This window comes from Scyliorhinus torazame, chromosome 9, assembly GCF_047496885.1.
Source record: "Scyliorhinus torazame isolate Kashiwa2021f chromosome 9, sScyTor2.1, whole genome shotgun sequence".
NCBI classification, from domain to species: domain Eukaryota; kingdom Metazoa; phylum Chordata; class Chondrichthyes; order Carcharhiniformes; family Scyliorhinidae; genus Scyliorhinus; species Scyliorhinus torazame.
The window spans coordinates 168249414-168271751 of NC_092715.1; the positions used below are offsets into that span (position 1 = coordinate 168249414).

The 22338-nt window shown below is 47.1% G+C and overlaps 1 protein-coding gene across 1 annotated transcript in view; it reads left to right on the forward strand.

Moving 5' to 3' along the window:
• The window catches only part of LOC140429576 (kelch domain-containing protein 3), a 304290-nt gene that overhangs the window by 89263 nt on the left and 192689 nt on the right, over positions 1 to 22338 (forward strand). Inside the window, exon 9 of the mRNA XM_072516761.1 lies at positions 11567 to 11667. Coding sequence (XP_072372862.1) covers positions 11567 to 11667 — 101 coding nt within the window. The remainder of the gene's footprint in view (positions 1 to 11566; positions 11668 to 22338) is intronic.

Consider the following 22338-nt stretch of genomic DNA (forward strand, 5'->3'; position numbering starts at 1 on the left):
GGATTAAAATGAGTGGCTAGTTTCTTTTTTCTCTTTTGGCCGATAGTCATGATGGGCTGAATGGCCTCTTTGTGCACCGTAGTTTTCTCTAGTTCTATGGTATCGACAGGATGCATTGTAGCAACTCAACAAAGCTGCTTAGACAGCTTCTTCCAAAACCATGACCATTACCACCTAGAAGGACAAGGGCAGCCGAAATGCTGAAACACCGCCACCTGGAATTGCTCCTTCAAGCCACCCACCACACTGTTCTTTCACTGTCAGAATGTTGGGACTCCTTCCCTAACAGCACTGTGGGTGCACTGCACCACATGGACTGCAGCGGTTCAAGAAGGCAGCTCACCACCACCTTCTCAAGGGCATTTAGGGATGGGCAATAAATACTGGCCTAGCCAGTGATGCCCACATCCATGAATGAATTTTTAAAAATGGCAGAGCAGACTCAAGAGCCTACTGTTCCTAATACCTACGTTCATATGTCACTTGGATGGACAAGATGAGCTGAGCTAGATGACCTTTGTCAACCATAAATATCTCGTGAACAGAGGATGGAATCATGTCCGGAGTTCTGTTTATTTTGTTGCTTATAGGAGTTTACTGAGCAGGTTTTGTGGGGTGAAATTGCCAGGATAGGTATGGGAAATGGGCTCATAGTGAATCAGTAGCCTGTTTTACACTGCACATGATTCTCAAGAGCCTTTTTCAATCTTGACTTCAATCTTGTTAATTTGACAACTTACTTATTATCCCACTCTTATCTTGCTGTTTTCGGAATTTTTTGAGGTATTGGTGATAAAGTTGGCTTGCAGAGTAAATATTGAATATATCTTGAACTGAGAAGCAGCTATCAGCAGAGTCTCCAGACTTGATTGACACAATTGTGAACCATTCAGTCTTTGTGTTCTGGCCTCTTAAAAGTTGTGTCGCACAGAGACACCTGAGGTCTCTAACTCTACTCATTGACAATGAAGACCTATGTTGTTCAATCATTCCACTTGGTTGCTTCAAAGTCATTTCATCTTTCTTGCGCAAATAATAATAAATTAGCGTGTGAGATTTACCTTCCTCGTCGCACCTAACTTGCGATGAGGCCAGTGAATCTCGTGAAAGGCAACTCGCAAAACTGACAATGCTCGAGATTCAACAAGAACCTCATGGGACATTGCGATCTGGATTTCGAAGGCTCTCGGCGAGATCCAGGTCCCCACATTTAAATGAGCCATTAGGCCTCAACCAGGCACCGTTTAGTACAGGTCGACGTAAACATGAACCAGATATAACACTATCTGGGGTCTCTCAGGCCATTGGAGACCCCAAGATGGTCGGGGATAGGGCAGGATGGCCCCATGCTTCTTCTCTGGCACCCGGGCAGTGCTGGGGTGCCTGGGTGGCATTGCCAAGGGTCGGGGCTTGAGGGGGGCCATGTCCATGAAGGGGGGATAAGGGAGAATGAAGGGTGGGTTGATAAAGGGCAGGTATGAAGACGCCTCATAAAGGTTGGGGGGTGGGGGGTGAAGTGTGGGCGTCCTGAAAGGGAAAGCCCTAAAGTGATGGGTGGGTAGACCTGAAAACGGGGGACCCTAAGCTTTGTGAGGGCCACGAAGAATCCAGCACGAGTTTGTCGGATCGAAAGAAATATCATTATTTGCAATGACATATATACAACAGCAGCAGTGCTGCTCACTCCTTTCTAGCTGGTTCCACATTGGCCAGCTCTATTTAGGCAGGTGACTCTGCTAATGATTTCTCCACCCCCCTCATTGGGGAAGCCCATACTCACTAAGGATTGTGGGATTGCCATTAGTCCCTAGCCAGTAGTAATCAGGCAGGTTATAACACTAAGCAACCCGAGAGCAGGGTGTCCTCACTTGGGGGGGGTGTGGGGTAATGCCCATGTGTGGGGGAGGGGTGTGGGGACCCTTAAGTTCACTTCGAGATTGGGAGCTCCCAAAATCTCTGAGGAGCCAGTCTCGCCAGAGGTTCAGCTTCCCACTGATGGAAAAATTTCTAAGTGTGGGCAAGACTGGGGAGAAACTCCACAAGACCCCAAAAAATGCCTAGTGGCACGATCCACGAGCAGCGTCCCGCGGAACCGAGGTGCGATGTGGTTGGTAGAACGGGAGTGGTGTGGGTGGGGGGGGGGGGGGGGTGGCGTTCCCTGCTGGGGGACTAAAAGAATACAGAGAGCGGTTAGATAGTGGGTCGTTCCCAATGCTGCAAACGCTGGGAACGATCCCGCCCAGGACGCACTTTATTTTTTTAGTTAGATCGCACCCGAAGTGTGGGTGAATACCGGTGTGGATCTCATCCAAAAGGTCGGCTGGAAACGCCCCGCCAAGGCCGACCAAAATGACACTTGAAATGTTTTGGTTGAATTCCGCCCATCATGCAACTTATCTCAGTTACAAGTATTGAAACTTCTCCCCACTGTAAATTTATAGAACATAGAACATTACAGCGCAGTACAAGCCCTTCGGCCCTCGATGTTGCGCCGACCTGCAAAACCACTCTAAAACCCATCTACACTATTCCCTTATTGTCCATATGTCTATCCAATGACCATTTGAATGCCCTTAGTGTTGGCGAGTCCACTACTGTTGCAGGCAGGGCATTCCACCCCCTTACTACTCTCTGAGTAAAGAACCTACCTCTGACATCTGTCCTATATCTATCTCCCCTCAATTTAAAGGTATGTCCCCTCATGCTAGACGTCACCATCCGAGGAAAAAGGCTCTCACTGTCCACCCTATCCAATCCTCTGATCAGCATATCCAAATGGTGCAATGTGCAGAACCTGTTAATGAGGGCTAACGCAGCCACCAAAATCAGTGTTATCATTTGCAGAGTGTTATAAATAACACCTGGGATATTTTTCTGTCAAATTAATAACATAGCATGATGCTGTTGAAGTACAATTTGTATTCACTGTTTTTTAATGGTTGCGGTGGGATCAGTACACAAACTAACACTGCATTATTTTGTCGCTGCCCTTAATGTTAATGACCCATGTGGCATGGTGACATAATGGTTAGCACTGCTGCCTCACAGCTACAGGGACCCAAGTTCAATTCCGGCCTCAGGTGACTGTGCGGCATCTGCACTTTCTCCCGTGTCTGCGTGGGTTTCCTCCGGGTGCTCCGGTTTCCTCCCACAATCCAAAGCTGTACAGGTTAGGTGGATTGATCATGTTAAATTGCTGCTTGTTGTCCAAAAGGTTAGGTGGGGTTACTGGGTTACGGGGATAAGGTGGAAGCGTGAGCTTAAGTAGGGTGCTCTTTTCAAGGGCTGGTGTAGACTCAATGGGCTGAATGGCCTCCTTCTGCACTGTAAACTCTATGATTCTATGATGCTGTATATATATATATATATATATCGGACACCATTTATAACTAACTGCCAACAATGGGCATTATTATTTTACTCGGACCTTTCTGTAACTGTTTGGTGAATTGACTGGTGAAGTTGGAAAGGGGAAGAATATCATGCATCACTGAAGGAAAGAGTTCAAGGGGCGTGGGGGGCGGGAGGGGATAGAGGTGGGGGTAGTGTGGGGAAGTGGGTGGAATAAGGAGCCCAGAAACAGGAGAAGCACCAGGGCCAATTACTTCCCTCCCTTGCCCTGGCTGCCAGCAAAAGGTTAACACTATTCTCTGGCCTGTGCATGGCACCGCTTGTTGAGCCAGAGTGCAGGCCCTTGCTGTCAGCAATGTTTTCTTTGTCCCTCCAGCCAACAGTGAACACTGGACAATGGGATCTAACAGGAACTAACTGTGTTCAGTGTTTAATTGGAAAAATGATGGGAGGACAGCAGAAGTGATGGATGGAATCTTTGGGGGCCCCAAAGTTGAGAAAGAAGGCAGGGGGTGGCCTAAAAATATTGGCACCAGACGGCCTGTCTGGCGCAAAAGTCAAATGGGAAAAGGAAATTAGATCCAAGGAAGAGGCTCTCAAATTGATCAGGAAAAAGAACAGACCTGAGGATTGGGAGCTGTTTAGAATTCAGCAAAGGACCAAGGAATTGATTAAGAAGGGGAAAATGTGTGAGAGTTGCGGCAAGGTGGTGCAGTGGTTAGCATTGCTGCTTCATGGCGCTGAGGACCCAGGTTCGATCCCTGCCCCGCTCACGTTTCGTGTGGAGTTTGAACATTCTCCCCGTGTATACGTGGGTCTCAACCCCCACACCTCAAAGATGTGCAGGGTAGGTGGATTGGCCACGCTAAATTGTTCCTTAATTGGAAACTCTAAATTTATTTTTTTAAAAGAAAGAAAATAGAGTACGAGAGTAAGCTTGCGGGGAACATAAAAACTGACTCTAAAAGCTTCTATAGGTATGTGAAGAGAAAATGATTGCAGGGGAATTCATAATGGGGAACAAAGAATGGCTGACCAACTAAATACATACTTTGGTCTATCTTCACAAAGGAGGACACAAAAAGCACAAGATAAGGCAGCAGATAAACAAAGAATTGTCATCAGACTCAGAGTCTCTCGAGCCTCATCTGCTGAGAAATGGAGGAGGCTCCTGCTGCAACTTTGGCCACTCCGCTGACGGCCGAGATAGTTACAGGCCTCTTGGCCGTAGAAGAGGTTACGGCAGTGTTATAACCTGCCTATCATCAAGGAAGAAATAGCGAGGCATCTGGATGGAAATTGTCCCATTGGGCAGACGCAGCATGGGTTCATAAAGGGCAGGTCGTGCCTAACTAATTGAATGGAATTTTTTGAGGACATGACCAGTGCGGTAGATAACGGGGAGCCAATGGATGTGGTATATCTGGATTTCCAAAAAGCCTTTGACAAGGTGCCACACAAAAGGTTGCTGCATAAGATAAAGATGCATGGCATTAAGGGGAAAGTAGTAGCATGGATAGAGGATTGGTTAATTAATAGAAAGCAAAGAGTGGGGATTAATGGGTGTTTCTCTGGTTGGCAATCAGTAGCTAGTGGTGTCCCTCAGGGATCAGTGTTGGGCCCACAACTGTTCACAATTTACATAGATGATTTGGAGTTGGGGACCAAGGGCAATGTGTCCAAGTTTGCAGACGACACTAAGATAAGTGGTAAAGCAAAAAGTGCAGAGGATATGGAAGTCTGTAGAGGGATTTGGATAGGCTAAGTGAATGGGCTAGGGTCTGGCAGATGGAATACAATGTTGACAAATGTGAGGTTATCCATTTTGGTAGGAATAACAGCAAAAGGGATTATTATTTAAATGATAAAATATTCAAACATGCTGCTGTGCAGAGAGACCTGGGTTTGCTAGTGCATGAGTCGCAAAAAGTTGGTTTACAGGTGCAACAGGTGATTAAGAAGGCAAATGGAATTTTGTCGTTCATTGCTAGAGTGATGGAGTTTAAGACTAGGGAGGTTATGCTGCAATTGTATAAGGTGTTAGTGAGGCCACACCTGGACTATTGTGTTCAGTTTTGGTCTCCTTACTTCAGAAAGGACGTACTGGCACTGGAGGGTGTGCAGAGGAGATTCACTAGGTTAATCCCAGAGCTGAAGGGGTTGGATTACGAGGAGAGGTTGAGTAGACTGGGACTGTACTCGTTGGAATTTAGAAGGATGAGGGGGGATCTTATAGAAACATATAAGATTATGAAGGGAATAGATAGGATAGATGCGGGCAGGTTGTTTCCACTGGCGGGTGAAAGCAGAACTAGGGGACATAGCCTCAAAATAAGGGGATGTAGATTTAGGACTGAGTTTAGGAGGAACTTATTCACCCAAAGGGTTGTGAATCTATGGAATTCCTTGCCCAGTGAAGCAGTAGAGGCTCCTTCATTAAATGTTTTTAAGATGAAGATAGATAGTTTTTTGAAGAATAAAGGTATTAAGGGTTATGGTGTTCGGGCCGGAAAGTGGAGCTGAGTCCACAAAAGATCAGCCATGATCTCATTGAATGGTGGAGCAGGCCCGAGGGGTCAGATGGCCTACTCCTGCTCCTAGTTCTTATGTTCTTATGTTCTTCCCACTGGCTGGGGACTAATGGCAATACCACAATCCTTAGGGAGTATGAGCTTCCCCAAAGAGGGGGGGCGGAGAAATCATTAGCAGAGCCCCTGAATAAATAGAGCCGGCCAGTATGGAACCAGCTAGAGAGGAGTGAGCAGCAAGAGAGTACTGCTGCTGCTGTTGTATATATATATATGTAATTGTAAATAAATGTTATTTCCTCATATTCTACTGGATTCTTGTGCTGGATTCTTTGTGGCCCTCACAAAAGGCAGGCTGTCTCGAAGAGCTTCAACAAGGCCCCCATTTGTTGGGCCTTGGCAAAAACTGCCCAGATGGTAAAGGCGCATTGCACGGTGATACAGGGTGTGGAGGTGCCCCCTCGGGGCAAAGTGACCAGATTGACTCCATGGAAGCGGAGTTGACACAGGGGGCTGGAGGTAATAAGGCGCTCATGGCTAAGGTGAGTGATCTGGGGAATCGTTCCATAAGGCAGGACCTGAGAATCGTGGGGCTGCTGTAGCGTCTGGAGCGCCCGAATCCTATGGAATACATGTTGCAGATACTTGGAAAGGTGATGGGGGATGGTAGAATGCCACCCCCTCCTTAGCTGGATCGGGCCCACCGCTCGATCTGGCAAAAGCCCCGTTCTGGTGAACCACCTCGGGCGATCACGGTGTGGTTCCATAGCTACCCGGAGAAAGAACGAGTCCTGGGGTGGGTGAAGAACCGTTGGGACAATAAATGGGAGGCTCATACCATTAGGCTCTAGCATAATGTAAGAGCAGAACTGGCGAAGTGGAGTGCGGTGTTCAACAAGGCCAAGATTCGATTTGGAGTGGTATACCCTGCACGCGTTTGATTAACTTAAGACTCAGAAGACTATTATTTTGATGCACCGGAGGAGGCGAGGCGTTTTCAAAACCCCAAAATGTATCATGGAGTTCAACCAACCTCATCCTTTAATGTATTTGTTGGTTTTCCTAGCACACGGCTTGTTCCCTAGGTGTGGGATTACAATTATGGACACATGGGTTTTAAAACATAAAACAATGTTTATTCCATGAACTTAACTAAACATCTTAAATAAACATTGGATCTCTTAACACCCCTTACTTCAAAGATAACTCTGAAAATATTACAGCAGTAAATAATCCCTCAAAATGTTCCTTCAAACTTCCAAGAGACTTAACACCTTTAAACAGAATCACATCAGGTTAAAGGCTTTACTATTATGAGTTTAAATCACCAAAATGATGCAGAGATAGTCTTTCATGGCAGACATCACAGCAAATCTAGCTCACTGCAAAACACAGACACTCCCCAAGCTCTTTTCCTCCAAACTGCAGCTCTCTGGAAACACACAGACACACATAAGCCGCTTTTTCAAACTGAAACTTCAAAATGGCTGATCTAAAGCCCAGCTCCACCCACTCTCTGACATCACTGTTTTCTAAAAGGTACATTGCTTAAACATCCATGTCTTAAAGGTACTCTCACATGACAATACCCTGCACACGTTTGATTAACTTAAGACTCAAAAGACTATTATTTTAATGCACCGGAGGAGGCGGATGTATTTGTGAAGAAACATGGGCTGGGGATGAGCCAACTATCAATTATATTTTTTGTGAGATCTCTGTATGGGGGGGTGCGGCATATGATTTTGGGGATTTTCTGGGGGTGTTTCTGGGCTAGCTTGAAGATTGTATTTGTATTTTTTCTTGTTGGTTCATGGGATGGGTATTGTTTTTCTTTCTTTCGCTATTAGAGTTGGATGTGGGTGGGTGGTGTTATGGTTATTTGTTCTGCTTTTACTCTGAGTAAGGGCTGCCCTGCTAGCTGTAGCGTTAGTTAACGGGAGCGGAGTGGTGGGAGTAACTGCAGCTCATTACATTAGGGGAGTTTTAATAATGAGTTTAAGATTTTTGTTTTTGTTTTGTTTGGGGTGCGGGGTGGGTGGGGGGGGGGGGAACCTATGTTCACCTTGTTGCTGTTTGCTTATTTATTTGGGTGTGTTGTTGGTGGGAGGTGGATGGTGGGGGAGTGGGAGGGTTAGTTTTCTGATGATGTTGATGGTACAAAACTAGGTGGTATCCTGAATAATGAGGAGGATGCAAGGAAGCTTCAAGGTGATTTACACAAGTTGAGTGAGTGAGCAAAAATAGCAGATGCAGTACAACGTGGTGAAATGTGAAGTTATACACTTTGGTGTGAATAACTGAAAGGAAGGGTATTATCTAAATGGTGATATATTGGGAAGTGTGGATCTGGGTGTCCTTGTACATCCAATGAAAGTGGAGAGGCAGGTGCAGAAATCAATTAGAAAGACAAATGGTATGTTGGCCTTTATTGCAAGAAGATTTGAGTTCAGAAGTAGAGATGTCTTACTGCCGTTATACAGGGACTTGGTGAGATGACACCTTGAGTATTGCGTGTTTTGGTCTCCCCACCTAAGATAGGATATACTTGTCATAGAGGGAGTGTAGCAGAGGTTCACTTGGCTGATACCGGGGTTGATGGGACTGTCCTATGAGCAGAGATTTGTTTGACCTTATTCACTAACATTTAGAGGGATGAGAGGAAATCTGATTGAAACGTTTAAATTCTAACTGGACTGGATAGACGAGATGAAGGGAGAATGTTTTTCCTGATTGGGGAATCTAGAACCAGGGGACACAATCTCAGGATACGAGGTGGACTATTTAGGAGTGGGGTCCGGAAATATTTCATCGCTCAAAGGGTAGTGCAGCTATAGAATTCTCTACCACAGAAGGCTGTGGAGGCCAAGTCGCTGAATGTATTCAGGAAAGAGATAGATAATTTTTTTAGATCTTAGTGGCACCAAGATGTATGGAGTGAAAGGGGGATATGGCATTGAGGTCGAGGATCAACCATGATCATATTGAATGGAGGAGTAGGGTGAAAGGGCCGAATGGCTTACTTCTGCTCCTAGTTTCTATGCTTCTATATTCAAGCCTGCGATAGACAGAGTTTTGAACTATGGGGATTTTTTTTTCCTTTCCAATTAAGGGGCAATTTAGCTTGGCCAATCCACCTACCCTGTACATCTTTGGGTTGTGGGGATGAAACCCACACAGACACAGGGAGAATGTACAAACTCCAGAGACAGTGACCCGGGGCCGGGATCGAACCGGATCCCTGGCGCCGTGAAGCAGCAGTACTAACCACAGTGCCACTGTGCTGCCCCTTGAACTATGGGAAGTTAAGGGGTATGAAGAACAAACAGGAAAGGAAAGCCAAGGCCTAAATCGGATTTGCAGGCTCAAGGCCCCATATGACCATGTTCTTAATCTGCTCAGTGATGAAGTTGAAGGTTTACCCTCCTTTGTTGCAGTTCCTATCTGACATTGAAAACTTTCATACACAGAAAAATGTCTGTGCGCAGTCTGCACATTCTCCCTGCGTCTGCGTGGGTTTCCTCCGGATGCTCCAGCTTCCTCCCACAAGTCCAGAAACACTTGCTGTTAGGTGAATTGGACATTCTGAATTCTCCCTCTGTGTACCCGAACAGGTGCCAGAATGTGGCGACTAGGGGCTTTTCACAGTAACTTCATTGCGGTGTTAATGTAAACCACTAGTGACAATAATAAAGATTATTTATTTATTTATTATTTAAAAGAGAGGGGGAATTTTCCTGTATTCCCCATGGCATGTTTAATGGTAGACGGGGAGGCGGGTACCACAGGCAGACTTACACTTTTGGGAAGTGCATTCCCTCCTTGCGGGGTGTCCCACATCATGCCCCACTCTGGTGATGTGGCAGCCCATCCCAATGATGCCAAGCCCTGCCCAAGATGATGTCAAACCCCACCTCAATGACGTTGATGCCTTCATGACCCCGCCCACCCTCAGCTTACATAATGTGCGGAATTCTCTGATAATGGGGCGATGTCCCCGTGCCCGTGAGAAAACGGGCGTGAATCACTCTGGACTTTTTTCTAGAACGTCCAGATTCTCTGTTTTGAAGGGGGCTCGCAGGGCCCCGGAGTAGACCACGCAGCTCCGGCTGCCGATACAGGCTCCTGCACCTCCGGCCGTGGGTCTGCGCATGCGCGCGGCGGCGGCCCCGCGCAACATGGCGGACACCCACAACGGGCCGGCTCTGACAATATAGGCCCCCCCCCCCCCAGATCGCGCGTGCCCGCCGATCGGTGGCTCCCGATCATGAGCCTGGCCGTGCTGGACCCCCCTCCCACCCGGGAACAAAAAAAGTCTACTGAAGCCAAATGTTGATACAATCACCAGCAGCTGCTACATGAAGCCATGGTCCCGTCTGCAGGTCTTTTCATCTGCCTTTGTGCCACCTCCTCAAAGCTGGAATAATTCCCATGTGACCAGCAAGAAACAGAGTGGATAATTAAAATATGCAATTGTTTGGCTTTTTAACAAGCTCAATACATTTCCAAGTTAGAGTGGTGCATGACTGGAGGGGAATTTGTATGCAATGGTGTTCCTATGCATCTTTCCAGGTGGTAGACATTGCAGGTTTGGTAGTTATGGGTGAAATTCCCCGTTTTGACACCGGGAATGAACTGCATGTGGTTCCTGTTGGGGGGGCTATTTGTGGAGAATTCAGGACATGCTAATAGGCCAGCACTCTGCCGGCGTGCATTCCCAGTGATTCGCGGAAGGGTGGAGCACGCTGTGTCCAACCCGCTAATCATATTTAAATGCATGCAAATGGCAGTTTTGCATGCTGCCGCCGACACAGGGAACAAACCTTGTTATCGCCACCAGCGAGGGACCGGAGCATGGCGCCTTAATTGGTGCCGGGCGTGGACCTCGACTTGGCTGGATGCCCGATTCTCCGCCTGATTGCGATTCGTGGTTGCAGCATCATGAGGTGGAGAATTTCACCCATTGTTGATGAAGCCTCGGCAATTTGCTGCCATGCATCACACTGCAGCCAAAGTGCATTGGTGCCAGATGGAGTGAAAGTTAAAGCTGGTAGATGGGCCCCCAAGGAAGTTTCACTCTCCCGCCTTGTCTGACACCAGCCTGCATAACTAAAATTACCAGGCTTCCCACATGACGCGGATCTCTCCCTGCTGCAGTAAAATACTGGTGGACAGCCCTTGCCACCAGTAAAATGTCAGGCAGGTTGGGATGGGAGAAAGGCCACCTGCTGGATTTTCTGTGTATGGTAGGATTTGAACCTGGGCCTCTGCATTACTCGTCCAGCAGACATTACCATTACACCACCAGTTTCCCCGAATTGAATGTTTCAAAGTGGTACATACATTGATTGCTTTGGAGTGCACTAACTGCAGCTAAGCAGGAAAATAAACAGACATTCGGCCCCAAAAGCAGGATTTCAGTTTAACATCTTAGCGTTCATACAATCCATCTACAGCCTTGCAACACCAGTTAGAAGGTTTTCTGGAACATCTTGACATGTGTTTAAAAATTCCTGAGATAAGAAAGACATACAAGATTTGTTTGGAGATCCTTCCTAAAACTTAAATTGCAGTTTTAGAGGAGTTTTAATCTGATCTCAAAAATTATCTCAAAAATTATATTAACAATGTTCTTAAATATTTATTATGTAGCAAGAACTAAGTATTACCTTTCATTTTTCTTTTAGATACACCCACACTTTTGCTACAGTGGGAGAACTTCTATATTTGTTTGGTGGCTCTACAGTAGAGAATTTATATTATAAGGATATCCACGTGCTTGATACAGGTACTTCATTTAATACTGTTTCATCTACTAAAGGTTTGTTTATGTGCACTTGGTGGTATATTCATGATACGATATTCCTTTCTTACAGTTAGTGAAGCCATTTCTCACTTTTATATACACTGTATGGTACCATAGCACTTCCATTTATTGATGAGATCTCCTAGTGATACTTGTTGCATACAAACATATAGAAATATGTAGAATTTACCGCCCAAAACAGGATATTTGATCTAAATGAAATGAAATGAAAATCGCTTATTGTCACAAGTAGGCTTCAAATGAAGTTACCGTGAAAAGCCCCTAGTCGCCACATTCCGGCGCCTGTTCAGGGAATTGAACTGTGCTGCTGGCCTGCCTTGGTCTGCTTTCAAAGCCAGCGATTTAGCCCTGTGCTAAACCAGCTCCTAACCAACCATGTCAGCATTTACTCTCCATCTGAGGTAACTGATTAGAAGTGGAATGAAATCACCCCGCCCTACCCCACTAATTGAAGACTGCATCATGGTTTAGAATGTATTCTGAACGTTAATGATGTGTTAATGTACTGTGTTGTGACACATTTCACAACTAACATTATCATCTTAGAGAATCATCAAAGGCCATTCAATCCATTGCTTATTTGGTGGTTCTTTTAAGCAGAAATCCAAATAGTCCCACTCGCCTTCTCTTTTCCTATATCCTTACAATCTAGATAATAGGATAAAATCTTCCATCCTCATTCATGGCTGGGATTTTCCGGTGCCGTTGAACGTTAATGGAGGTTTGGCAGGAACACCAAAATTTTCTGTTCTCACTCGCAACGGGTCCCGCCATGAACACTGAGTGCTGAATTTGGTGCATTTGAGTGCTATAGTGAGAGTTTGGTGACTGAGGGATATAAAGGCTTCATTTTTATCTAAAGTCTAGTCTTCCTTTTATTTAGTTAATTAACTTAAATGTTGCTGTTTGGTTTAGAAGAAGGTGAATTTTCATTCAGCTTTAAACAAAGGTTCTACTTGTAGGTACTTGCAGCTGGAGCTTGTTAATTAGTTAATTGGATTAGGACAGTTTTCAGAGGCTAGATTCACAGTATAAAAGTGATCCCCCGACAGTGCAGACTTTGTTTGCACTGAGTGCTGAATTTGGTGCATTTGAGTGCTATAGTGAGAGTTTGGTGACTGAGGGATACTGAGTGCTGAATTTGGTGCATTTGAGTGCTATAGTGAGAGTTTGGTGACTGAGGGATACTGAGTGCTGAATTTGGTGCATTTGAGTGCTATACTGAGAGTTTGGTGACTGAGGGAGTTAGGTGAGGAGGGAGTAAGGTGCTCCTTTCATTTTGTTTCCTACATTTCTGCAAAGAGCGAGAAGGGAGCCAGGAGTTTACAGAGAGTGCAGCTGACTGGGAGCAGAGTCGGAGGCCGGAGGTCCAGTTGGTCCACAGGGCAGCTATATTCTGTAAGGTAAGAGGGGATGGAGGCTAGGCCAGTTGCATGCTCCTCCTGTAGGATGTGGGTGGTGAGGGATACCACCGGTGTCCCCGCTGACTATACCTGCGGGAAGTGCATCCAACTCCAGCTCCTCAAAGACCGTGTTAGGGAACTGGAGCTGGATGAACTTCGGATATCCGGGAGGCAGAGGGGGTGATAGAGAAGAGTTACAGGGAGGTAACCACACCCAAGATACAGGACAAGAGTAGCTGGGTTACAGTCAGGGAAAAGAAAACAAACAGGCAGACAGTGCAGGGATCCCTCGTGGCCGTTCCCCTTCAAAACAAGTATACCGTTTTGGATGCTGTTGGGGGAGATGACCTACCGGGGGAAGGGCCTAGCGGCCAGGTCTCTGGCACTGAGTCTGGCTCTGGGGCTCAGAAGGGAAGGGGGGAGAATAGAAAAGCAATAGTAGTAGGAGATTCAATGGTTGGGGGAATAGATAGGAGATTCTGTGGTCACAAGTGAGACTCCCGGAAGGTATGTTGCCTCCCGGGTGCCAGGGCCAGGGATGTCTTGGATCGTGTCTTCAGGATCTTTAAGGGGGAGGGGAAGCAGCCAGAAGTCGTGGTGCACATTGGTACCAACGACGTAGGTAGGAAAAGGGGTGTGGAGGTAATAAACGAGTTTAGGGAGTTAGGCTGGAAGTTAAAAGCCAGGACAGACAGAGTTGTCATCTCTGGTTTGTTGCCGGTGCCACGAGATAGTGAGGCTAGGAATAGGGAGAGAGTGCAGTTGTACACGTGGCTGCAGGAATGGTGTAGGAGGGAGGGCTTCAGGTATTTGGATAATTGGAGCGCATTCTGGGAAAGGTGGAACCTGTACAAGCAGGACGGGTTGCATCTGAACCAGATGGGGCACCAATATCCTGGGAGGGAGGTTTTATAGTACTCTTCGGGAGGGTTTAAACTAATTTGGTAGGGGAATGGGAACCGGATTTGTAGTCCAGCAACTAAGGTAGCCGATATTCAGTACGCCAAAGCATGTAGTGAGGCAGTGGGTAAGGGAACACTGACAAAGGAGAGTACTAGCAGGCATGGAGATGGGTTGAAGTGTGTATACTTCAATGCAAGAAGCATCAGGAATAAGGTGGATGAACTTAAGGCATAGATTGGTACTTGGGACTACGATGTGGTGGCCATCATGGAAACTTGGATAGAAGAGGGGCAGAAATGGTTGTTGGAGGTCCCTGGTTATAGATGTTTCAACAAGATTAGGGAGAAGGGTAAAAGAGGTGGGGGGGTGGAATTGTTAATTAGAGATAGTATAACAGCTGCAGAAAGGCAGTTCGAGGAGTATCTGCCTACTGAGGTAGTATGGGTTGAAGTCAGAAATAGGAAAGGAGCAGTCACCTTGTTGGGAGTTTTCTATAGGCCCCCCAATAGTAGCAGAGATGTGGAGGAATAGATTGGGAAACAGATTTTGGAAAGGTGCAGAAGTCACAGGGTAGTAGTCATGGGTGACTTCAACTTCCCAAACATTGAGTGGAAACTCTTTAGATCAAATAGTTTGGATGGGGTGGTGTTTGTGCAGTGTGTCCAGGAAGCTTTTCTAACACAGTATGTAGATTGTCCGACCAGAGGGGAGGCCATATTGGATTTGGTGCTTGGTAATGAACCAGGGCAAGTGATAAATTTGTTAGTGGGGGAGCATTTTGGAGATAGTGACCACAATTCTGTGACTTTCACTTTAGTAATGGAGAGGGATAGGTGCGTGCAACAGAGCAAGGTTTACAATTGGGGGAAGGGTAAATACGATGTTGACAGACAAGAATTGAAGTGCATAAGTTGGGAACATAGGCTGTCAGGGAAGGACACAAGTGAAATGTGGAACTTGTTCAAGGAACAGGTACTACGTGTCCTTGATATGTCCCTGTCAGGCAGGGAAGAGATGGTCGAGTGAGGGAACCATTGTTGACAAGAGAGGTTGAATGTCTTGTTAAGAGGAAAAAGGAGACTTATGTAAGGCTGAGGAAACAAGGTTCAGACAGGGCGCTGGAGGGATACAAGATAGCCAGGAGGGAACTGAAGAAAGGGATTAGGAGAGCTAAGAGAGGGCATGGACAATCTTTGGCGGGTAGGATCAAGGAAAACCCCAAGGCCTTTTACACATATGTGAGAAATATGTGAATGACTAGAGCGAGGGTAGGCCCGATCAAGGACAGTAGTGGGAGATTGTGTATTGAGTCTGAAGAGATAGGAGAGGTCTTGAACGAGTACTTTTCTTCAGTATTTACAAATGAGAGGGGCCATATTGTTGGAGAGGACAGTGTGAAACAGACTGGTAAGCTCGAGGAAATACTTGATAGGAAGGAAGATGTGTTGGGCATTTTGAAAAACTTGAGGATAGACAAGTCCCCCGGGCCTGACGGGATATATCCAAGGATTCTATGGGAAGCAAAAGATGAAATTGCAGAGCCGCTGGCAATGATCTTTTCGTTCTCACTGTCAACAGGGGTGGTATCAGGGGATTGGAGAGTGGCGAATGTCATGCCCCTCTTCAAAAAAGGGAATAGGGATAACCCTGGGAATTACAGGCCAGTTAGTCTTACTTCGGTGGTCGGCAAAGTAATGGAAAGGGTACTGAAGGATAGGATTTCTGAGCATCTGGAAAGACACTGCTTGATTAGGGATAGTCAGCATGGATTTGTGAGGGGTAGGTCTTGCCTTACAAGTCTTATTGAATTCTTTGAGGAGGTGACCAAGCATGTGGATGAAGGTAAAGCAGTGGATGTAGTGTACATGGATTTTAGTAAGGCATTTGATAAGGTTCCCCATGGTAGGCTTATGCAGAAAGTAAGGAGGCATGGGATAGTGGGAAATTTGGCCAGTTGGATAATGAACTGGCTAACCGATAGAAGTCAGAGAGTGGTGGGGATGGCAAATATTCAGCCTGGATCCCAGTTACCAGTGGCGTACCACAGGGATCAGTTTTGGGTCCTCTGCTGTTTGTGATTTTCATTAATGACTTGTATGAGGGAGTTGAAGGGTGGGTCAGTAAATTTGCAGACGATACGAAAGTTGGTGGAGTTGTGGATAGTGAGGAAGGCTGTTGTCGGCTGCAAAGAGACATAGATATGATGCAGAGCTGGGCTGAGAAGTGGCAGATGGAGTTTAACCCTGAAAAGTGTGAGGTTGTCCATTTTGGAAGGACAAATATGAATGCGGAATACAGGGTTGATGGTAGAGTTCTTGGCAATGTGGAGGAGCAGAGAGATCTTGGGGTCTATGTTCATACATCTTTGAAAGTTGCCACTCAAGTGGATAGAGCTGTGAAGAAGGCCTATGGTGTGCTAGCGTTCATTAGCAGAGGGATTGAATTTAAGAGCCGTGAGGTGATGATGCAGCTGTACAAAACTTTGGTAAGGCCACATTTGGAGTACTGTGTACAGTTCTGGTCGCCTCATTTTAGGAAGGATATGGAAGCTTTGGAAAAGGTGCAAAGGAGATTTACCAGGATGTTGCCTGGAATGGAGAGTAGGTCTTACGAGGAAAGGTTGAGGGTGCTAGGCCTTTTAACATTAGAACGGAGAAGGATGAGGGGCGACTTGATAGAGGTTTATAAGATGATCAGGGGAATAGATAGAGTAGACAGTCATCGACTTTTTCCCCGGGTGGAACAAACCATTACAAGGGGACATGAATTTAAGGTGAATGGTGGAAGATATAGGGGGGATGTCAGAGGTAGGTTCTTTACCCAGAGAGTAGTGGGGGCATGGAATGCACTGCCTGTGGAAATAGTTGAGTCGGAAACATTAGGGACCTTCAAGCAGCTATTGGATAGGTACATGGATTACGGTAGAATGCTATAGTGTAGATTAGTTTGTTCTTAAGGGCAGCACAGTAGCATTGTGGATAGCACAATTGCTTCACAGCTCTACGATCCCAGGTTCGATTCTGGCTTGGGTCACTGTCTGTGCGGAGTCTGCACATCCTCCCCGTGTGTGTGTGGGTTTCCTCCGGGTGCTCCGGTTTCCTCCCACAGTCCAAAGATGTGCAGGTTAGGTGGATTGGCCATGATAAATTGCCCTTAGTGTCCAAAATTGCCATTAGTGTTGGGTGGGGTTACTGGGTTATGGGGATAGGGTAGAGGTGTTGACCTTGGATAGGGTGCTCTTTCCAAGAGCCGGTGCGTACTCGATGGGCCGAATGGCCTCCTTCTGCACTGTGAATTCCATGCTAATCTATGATTAATCTAGGACAAAGGTTCGGGACAACATCGTAGGCCGAAGGGCCTGTTCTATGCTGTATTTTTTCTATGTAAACACAAAGAAAGAAAAAAAGAAAAACAAGACCGGAGAATCCCGCTCATACACTCAAGTGCCAAAGTGGGCTTCAACCCACATCGGGGCGGGATTCACCGATCCCCCGCCGGGTCAGAGAATAGCCAGTGGCTGGCGTGAATCCCGCCCCCGCCGGCGGCCAAATTCTCCGGCACCAGATATTCGACGGGAATCGCGCTGCGCCGGTCGGCGCACCCCCCGCCCCCCCCCCCCCCCCCGGCGATTCTCCGGCCTGTGATGGGCCGAAGTCCTGCTGCTGTCATGCCTGTCCCACCGGCGTGAATCAAACCACCTACCTTCCAGGCGGGACTAGGCGGCGCGGGCGGGCTCCGGGGTCCTGGGGGGGTGCACGGGGCAATCTGGCCCCGGGAGGTGGTCCCACGGTGGCCTGGCCCGCGATCGGGGCCAACCGATCCGTGGGCGGGCCTGTGCCATGGGGGCACTCTTTTCCCTCCACCTCGGCCAGACCCTCCACGATGGCCGACGCGTAGGAAACACCCCCGCTGCGCACGCGCGGGGATGACGTCAGAGGCCGCTGCCGCTCCCGCGCATGCATGGACCTCCGCCGCCCGGCGAAGCCCTTTCAGCGCCGACTGGTGTGGCGCCAAAGGCATTTCCCGCCAGCCGGTGGCGCGCCAACCACTCCAGCGCGGGCTTAGCCCCTCACAGTGAGGGCTCCGCACCTTTGGGGCGGCCCGACGCCGGAGTGGTTCCCGCCACTCCATTCCGCCGGGACCCCCCGCCCCGCCTGGTAGGGAAGAATCCCGGCCCAGATGTCCTGCATTTTCTAAATGCAAGGCTCCTTTAAATATCTTTCAGCCATGTTCCCACTGATAGGCAGTCTGATTTGAAAACTGGAGGCCTCTCGGATGGCAGCCTGCTTCACAAAGCTGCAACTGATGAAAGCAGGTAGGTGTAGTGGGGGTGTGAGGGTAATCCTGCAGGTAGGGTGGTACCCGATCACAGGGTGGGTCTGATTAATCTAGCACTGTAAATTCTGTAAATTCTATGATCTTTTGGAGAAAATTGTCGTGGAGATCTGATTGTAGTCATAGAATCATAGAATTTACCTGCAGAAGGAGGCCATTCAGCCCATCGAGTCTGCACCGTCTCTTTGAAAGAGCACCCTACCCAAGCCCCCCCTGCCACCCTATCCCCATAACCCAGTAACCCCACCCAACACTAAGGGCAATTTTAGACACTAAGGGCAATTTAGCACGGCTAATCCACCTAACCTGCACATCTTTGGACTGTGGGAGGAAACTGGAGCACCCGGAGGAAACCCACACAGACTCGGGGAGAACGTGCAGACTCCGCACAGACAGTGACCCAAGCCAGGAATCGAACCTGGGACCCTAGAGCTGTGAAGCAATTGTGCTAACCACTATGCTACCGTGCTGCCCATCAGGGGGGAGGAAAGAGCTGGTGGGTTGGTTGATGATTTTCTGGGTAGCCACAGCAGGCAGTTCTGTAAAGGCACTTACCTCAGAGATTCAACCCTTCACATCCCTTGCACTTGCTGTATTTACTGAGGACTGGGAAACCTTGCCAATATATGCTAAAAGTTAAATAACTGTTAAAATGAAGATAGGCAGTCTCATTATAATATATAAATGACCAATCCTTTCATATTGGTGGCATGATCATCTGTTCCTCATCCGGCTGCTGTTAAAACTGGAAATTTCAGGCGGGCTGGGTTCTTGTTTTAGGTTTTCTGTATTTTAAACTCTGACATGACCACAAGGCACCCATTTTGGGATCACTGATTCCCCAGTCCAGTGTGTCAAGTCATTGTCCTCTCAGCAGTGCTGATCTTTTTCTCTCTCCTCCACTTCCCCTTCCCCGGCCTCGGTCCTTGCTTAAAAGCTGTTGCAGCTCTCACTTCTGGCGGTGTTGATGAAAGGTCAATGACCTGAAATGTTAAGAGTTCGGAATTGGGGGGTGAGCAGGTGAGAGTAGTGTCGGGTGGGAGACTGGAAAATTAGGAAAAAATGTGTCTGTTTTGTCAGTGTGTTCACGCTTCCGCCCATTTTTCATGGGGCAGGTTGGTGGAGGAGTTGGGATCCCTGCAGCTGACGTGAAAAAACAATTGATAACATGAGGGAGGCAATTAAGAGAGATTTTCCAAGAGGAATTTCACTTATCCAATAGCAGAGCGGTCTCACGCTGTCTCGTAAATGGCAGTTAGGAAAAGGCGTGAGTTCCTTGGAAGGGACTTCCTCAGTAAAACTGACAAGCTTTGATCGGATACACTGAACAGCTCCAGAACTGACGAAGCAGTAAGGCTGCCTTGCAAAGCACTCCTTCTATCGGCAAGTGTTATCACCGTTTTACCAGTAATTGCCAACTTCCTGGAAGGCACTTCACCCACTCACAACTGCACTTCCATGATGCCAGCATTCAGACTAGCAAGGGAGTAGCTTTCGCATTATTGCTATTCCCCCTCTGTTGAAGTCTAGGGCAGGATTTTCCACTGCTACATGCCACATCATCAGCAGGGGCAACACCAGCACCAGCTGCTTTCTTCTCAGTTACATGCCCCATCATAGGGCAGAAGGGGATAGCCACCGACGTCAGATGGAAGGAGGCAAGATCCCAATAGAGGGGCTGCGTTCAAAGGACCAGGGATCCTGTCATTGCAAACACAGGTTCTTCATGAGGCGCAGTCCTGTCATGACAATTTGCTGCTGACATCAGGCGGGATTCTCTGTTTGGGAGACTATGAGCTGGATTCTCCAATTTTGAGGCTGTGTCCGGAGGATGTGTCTGGTTCGACGTCGAAAAATGTGGTGCCACCCCCACACAGATCTTCCGACTGGTGAGGGGCTAGCAGCCGCGCCACATAAAACGCAAGGCCTTCCCGATATAAACACCTGGAGAATTGTCAGGTCCATCTCACCACCTCACTTTCATGGGAATGTCACTTTAAGAAATGTTTGTCTTCTCAAATGGCTGCAGTGATGTCATTGTGTGGGTAGAGCTGAGCTCTGGCTCTGTTTTTTACTTTCGTTTTGAGCTGGAAGCAGTTTTGCAGCTGAGTTTTTGGTTTCGTTTTCAGTTGGAGAGCTGCATTCAAACCAAGGAAGTATATTTTGGGTCTTTCTCTCTGCATGCTAAAGAATGTCTCCAGATCACTTGATGATTTCCAAGTAATACCTGTTTCTGTAAGGAATGCAAACCTACTGTCTTTGTTAAAAAGGGTTTTTGACTTATGGATGTTGTTAGGAAAGTTACTAAGGGTTACCAATAGAGTATCAGTGTTGGTAGTTGATAACATGTTTACTGTGTGTTTATAAAATGTTAACTGGATTCATAGAATAAACATTTGTTTTTGTTTAAAAAATACTTTAGATCTTTGTTGCACCACACCTGTAAAGTGGGCCCTTGTGCTACCCATAAACAAAATCTATTAAAAGTTGTGGGTCAGGTGAACTCCATGATATACTTTGGTGTTCTCTAAACCCTGGCCCATAATACCACGCATGCGCATGCTAACGACCTGCAGCGGACGCGCCTTGCAACATGGTGCCGGCCACGCGCGGACCCGACCTGCCAGATAGTGCCCCCCTGGACACTCCCTCGTCACCCCCGGCCACCCCCCACCAGTCCCCGCAACCCTCGATGAGGCCGCCCCGGCCAGCAGCACGGCTCTCCTCCCAACTGGACACAATTCATAGTCTCTCAAACAGAGAATCTCGCCTGATGTCAGCAGCAAATTGCCATGACAGGACTGAGCCTCATGAAGAACTTGTATTTGCAATGACAGGATCCCTGGTCTTTTGAACGCAGCCCCTCTATTGGGATCTTCCTCCTTCCATCTGACCTCAGTGGCTATCCCCTTCTGTCCTACCCTGAGGAACTCAAGCAGTGATGATTTAGAGCTGAGGTGAATGACCTCCAACAATCGCACCAATCTTGCTCTGCACATCAAGTAATTCTTGCATTTTAAAATGTTCTACAAACTCATGATACCACATGTTAAGATTAAAAAATTAGACAAATGCATAAAGCTGCAAAATATATCTTGTTTCAGAGAATTTTAATAAAGTAAATATTAACCAAGATCAAGCTGTATGTATAATTACTTATCTAGACTTATCCTGTAAATCTGGCAGAGTTATACCATTATTACCTTAACTTTACTATGTTATTTTAAAATCTGTCCTCTAGTCTGGGAAGCTGAAATACAGAATATATATCGGGTCTGAATAAATATTTCAAAGTGAGAACGATGTGAAACATAGAACATAGAACATTACAATGCAGTACAGGCCCTTTGGCCCTCGATGTTGCGCCGACCTGTTAAACCAATCTAAAGCCCATCTACACTATTCCCTTATCATCCATTTGTTTATCCAATGACCATTTAAATGCCCTTAGTGTTGGTGAACCCACTACTGTTGCAGGCAGGGCATTCCACGCCCTTACTACTCTCTGCGTAAAGAACCTACCTCTGACATCTGTCCTATATCTATCTCCGCTCAATTTAAAGCTATGTCCCCTCATGCTAGCCATCACCATCTGAGGGAAAAGGCTCTCACTGTCCACCCTATCTAATCCTCTGATCATCTTGTATGCCTCAATTAAGTCACCTCTTAACCTTCTTCTTTCTAACGAAAACAGCCTTAAGTCCCTCAGCCTTTCCTCATAAGATCTTCCCTCCATACCAGGCAACATCCTGCTAAATCTCCTCTGCACCCTTTCCAATGCTGCCACATCCTTCCTATAATGCGGCGACCAGAACTGCACGCAATACTCCCAATGTGGCCGCACCAGAGTTTTGTACAGCTGCAACATGACCTCATGGCTCCGAAACTCAATCCCTCTACCAATAAAAGCTAACACACTGTACGCCTTCTTAACAACCCTATCAACCTGGGTGGCAACTTTCAGGGATCTATGTACATGGACACCGAGATC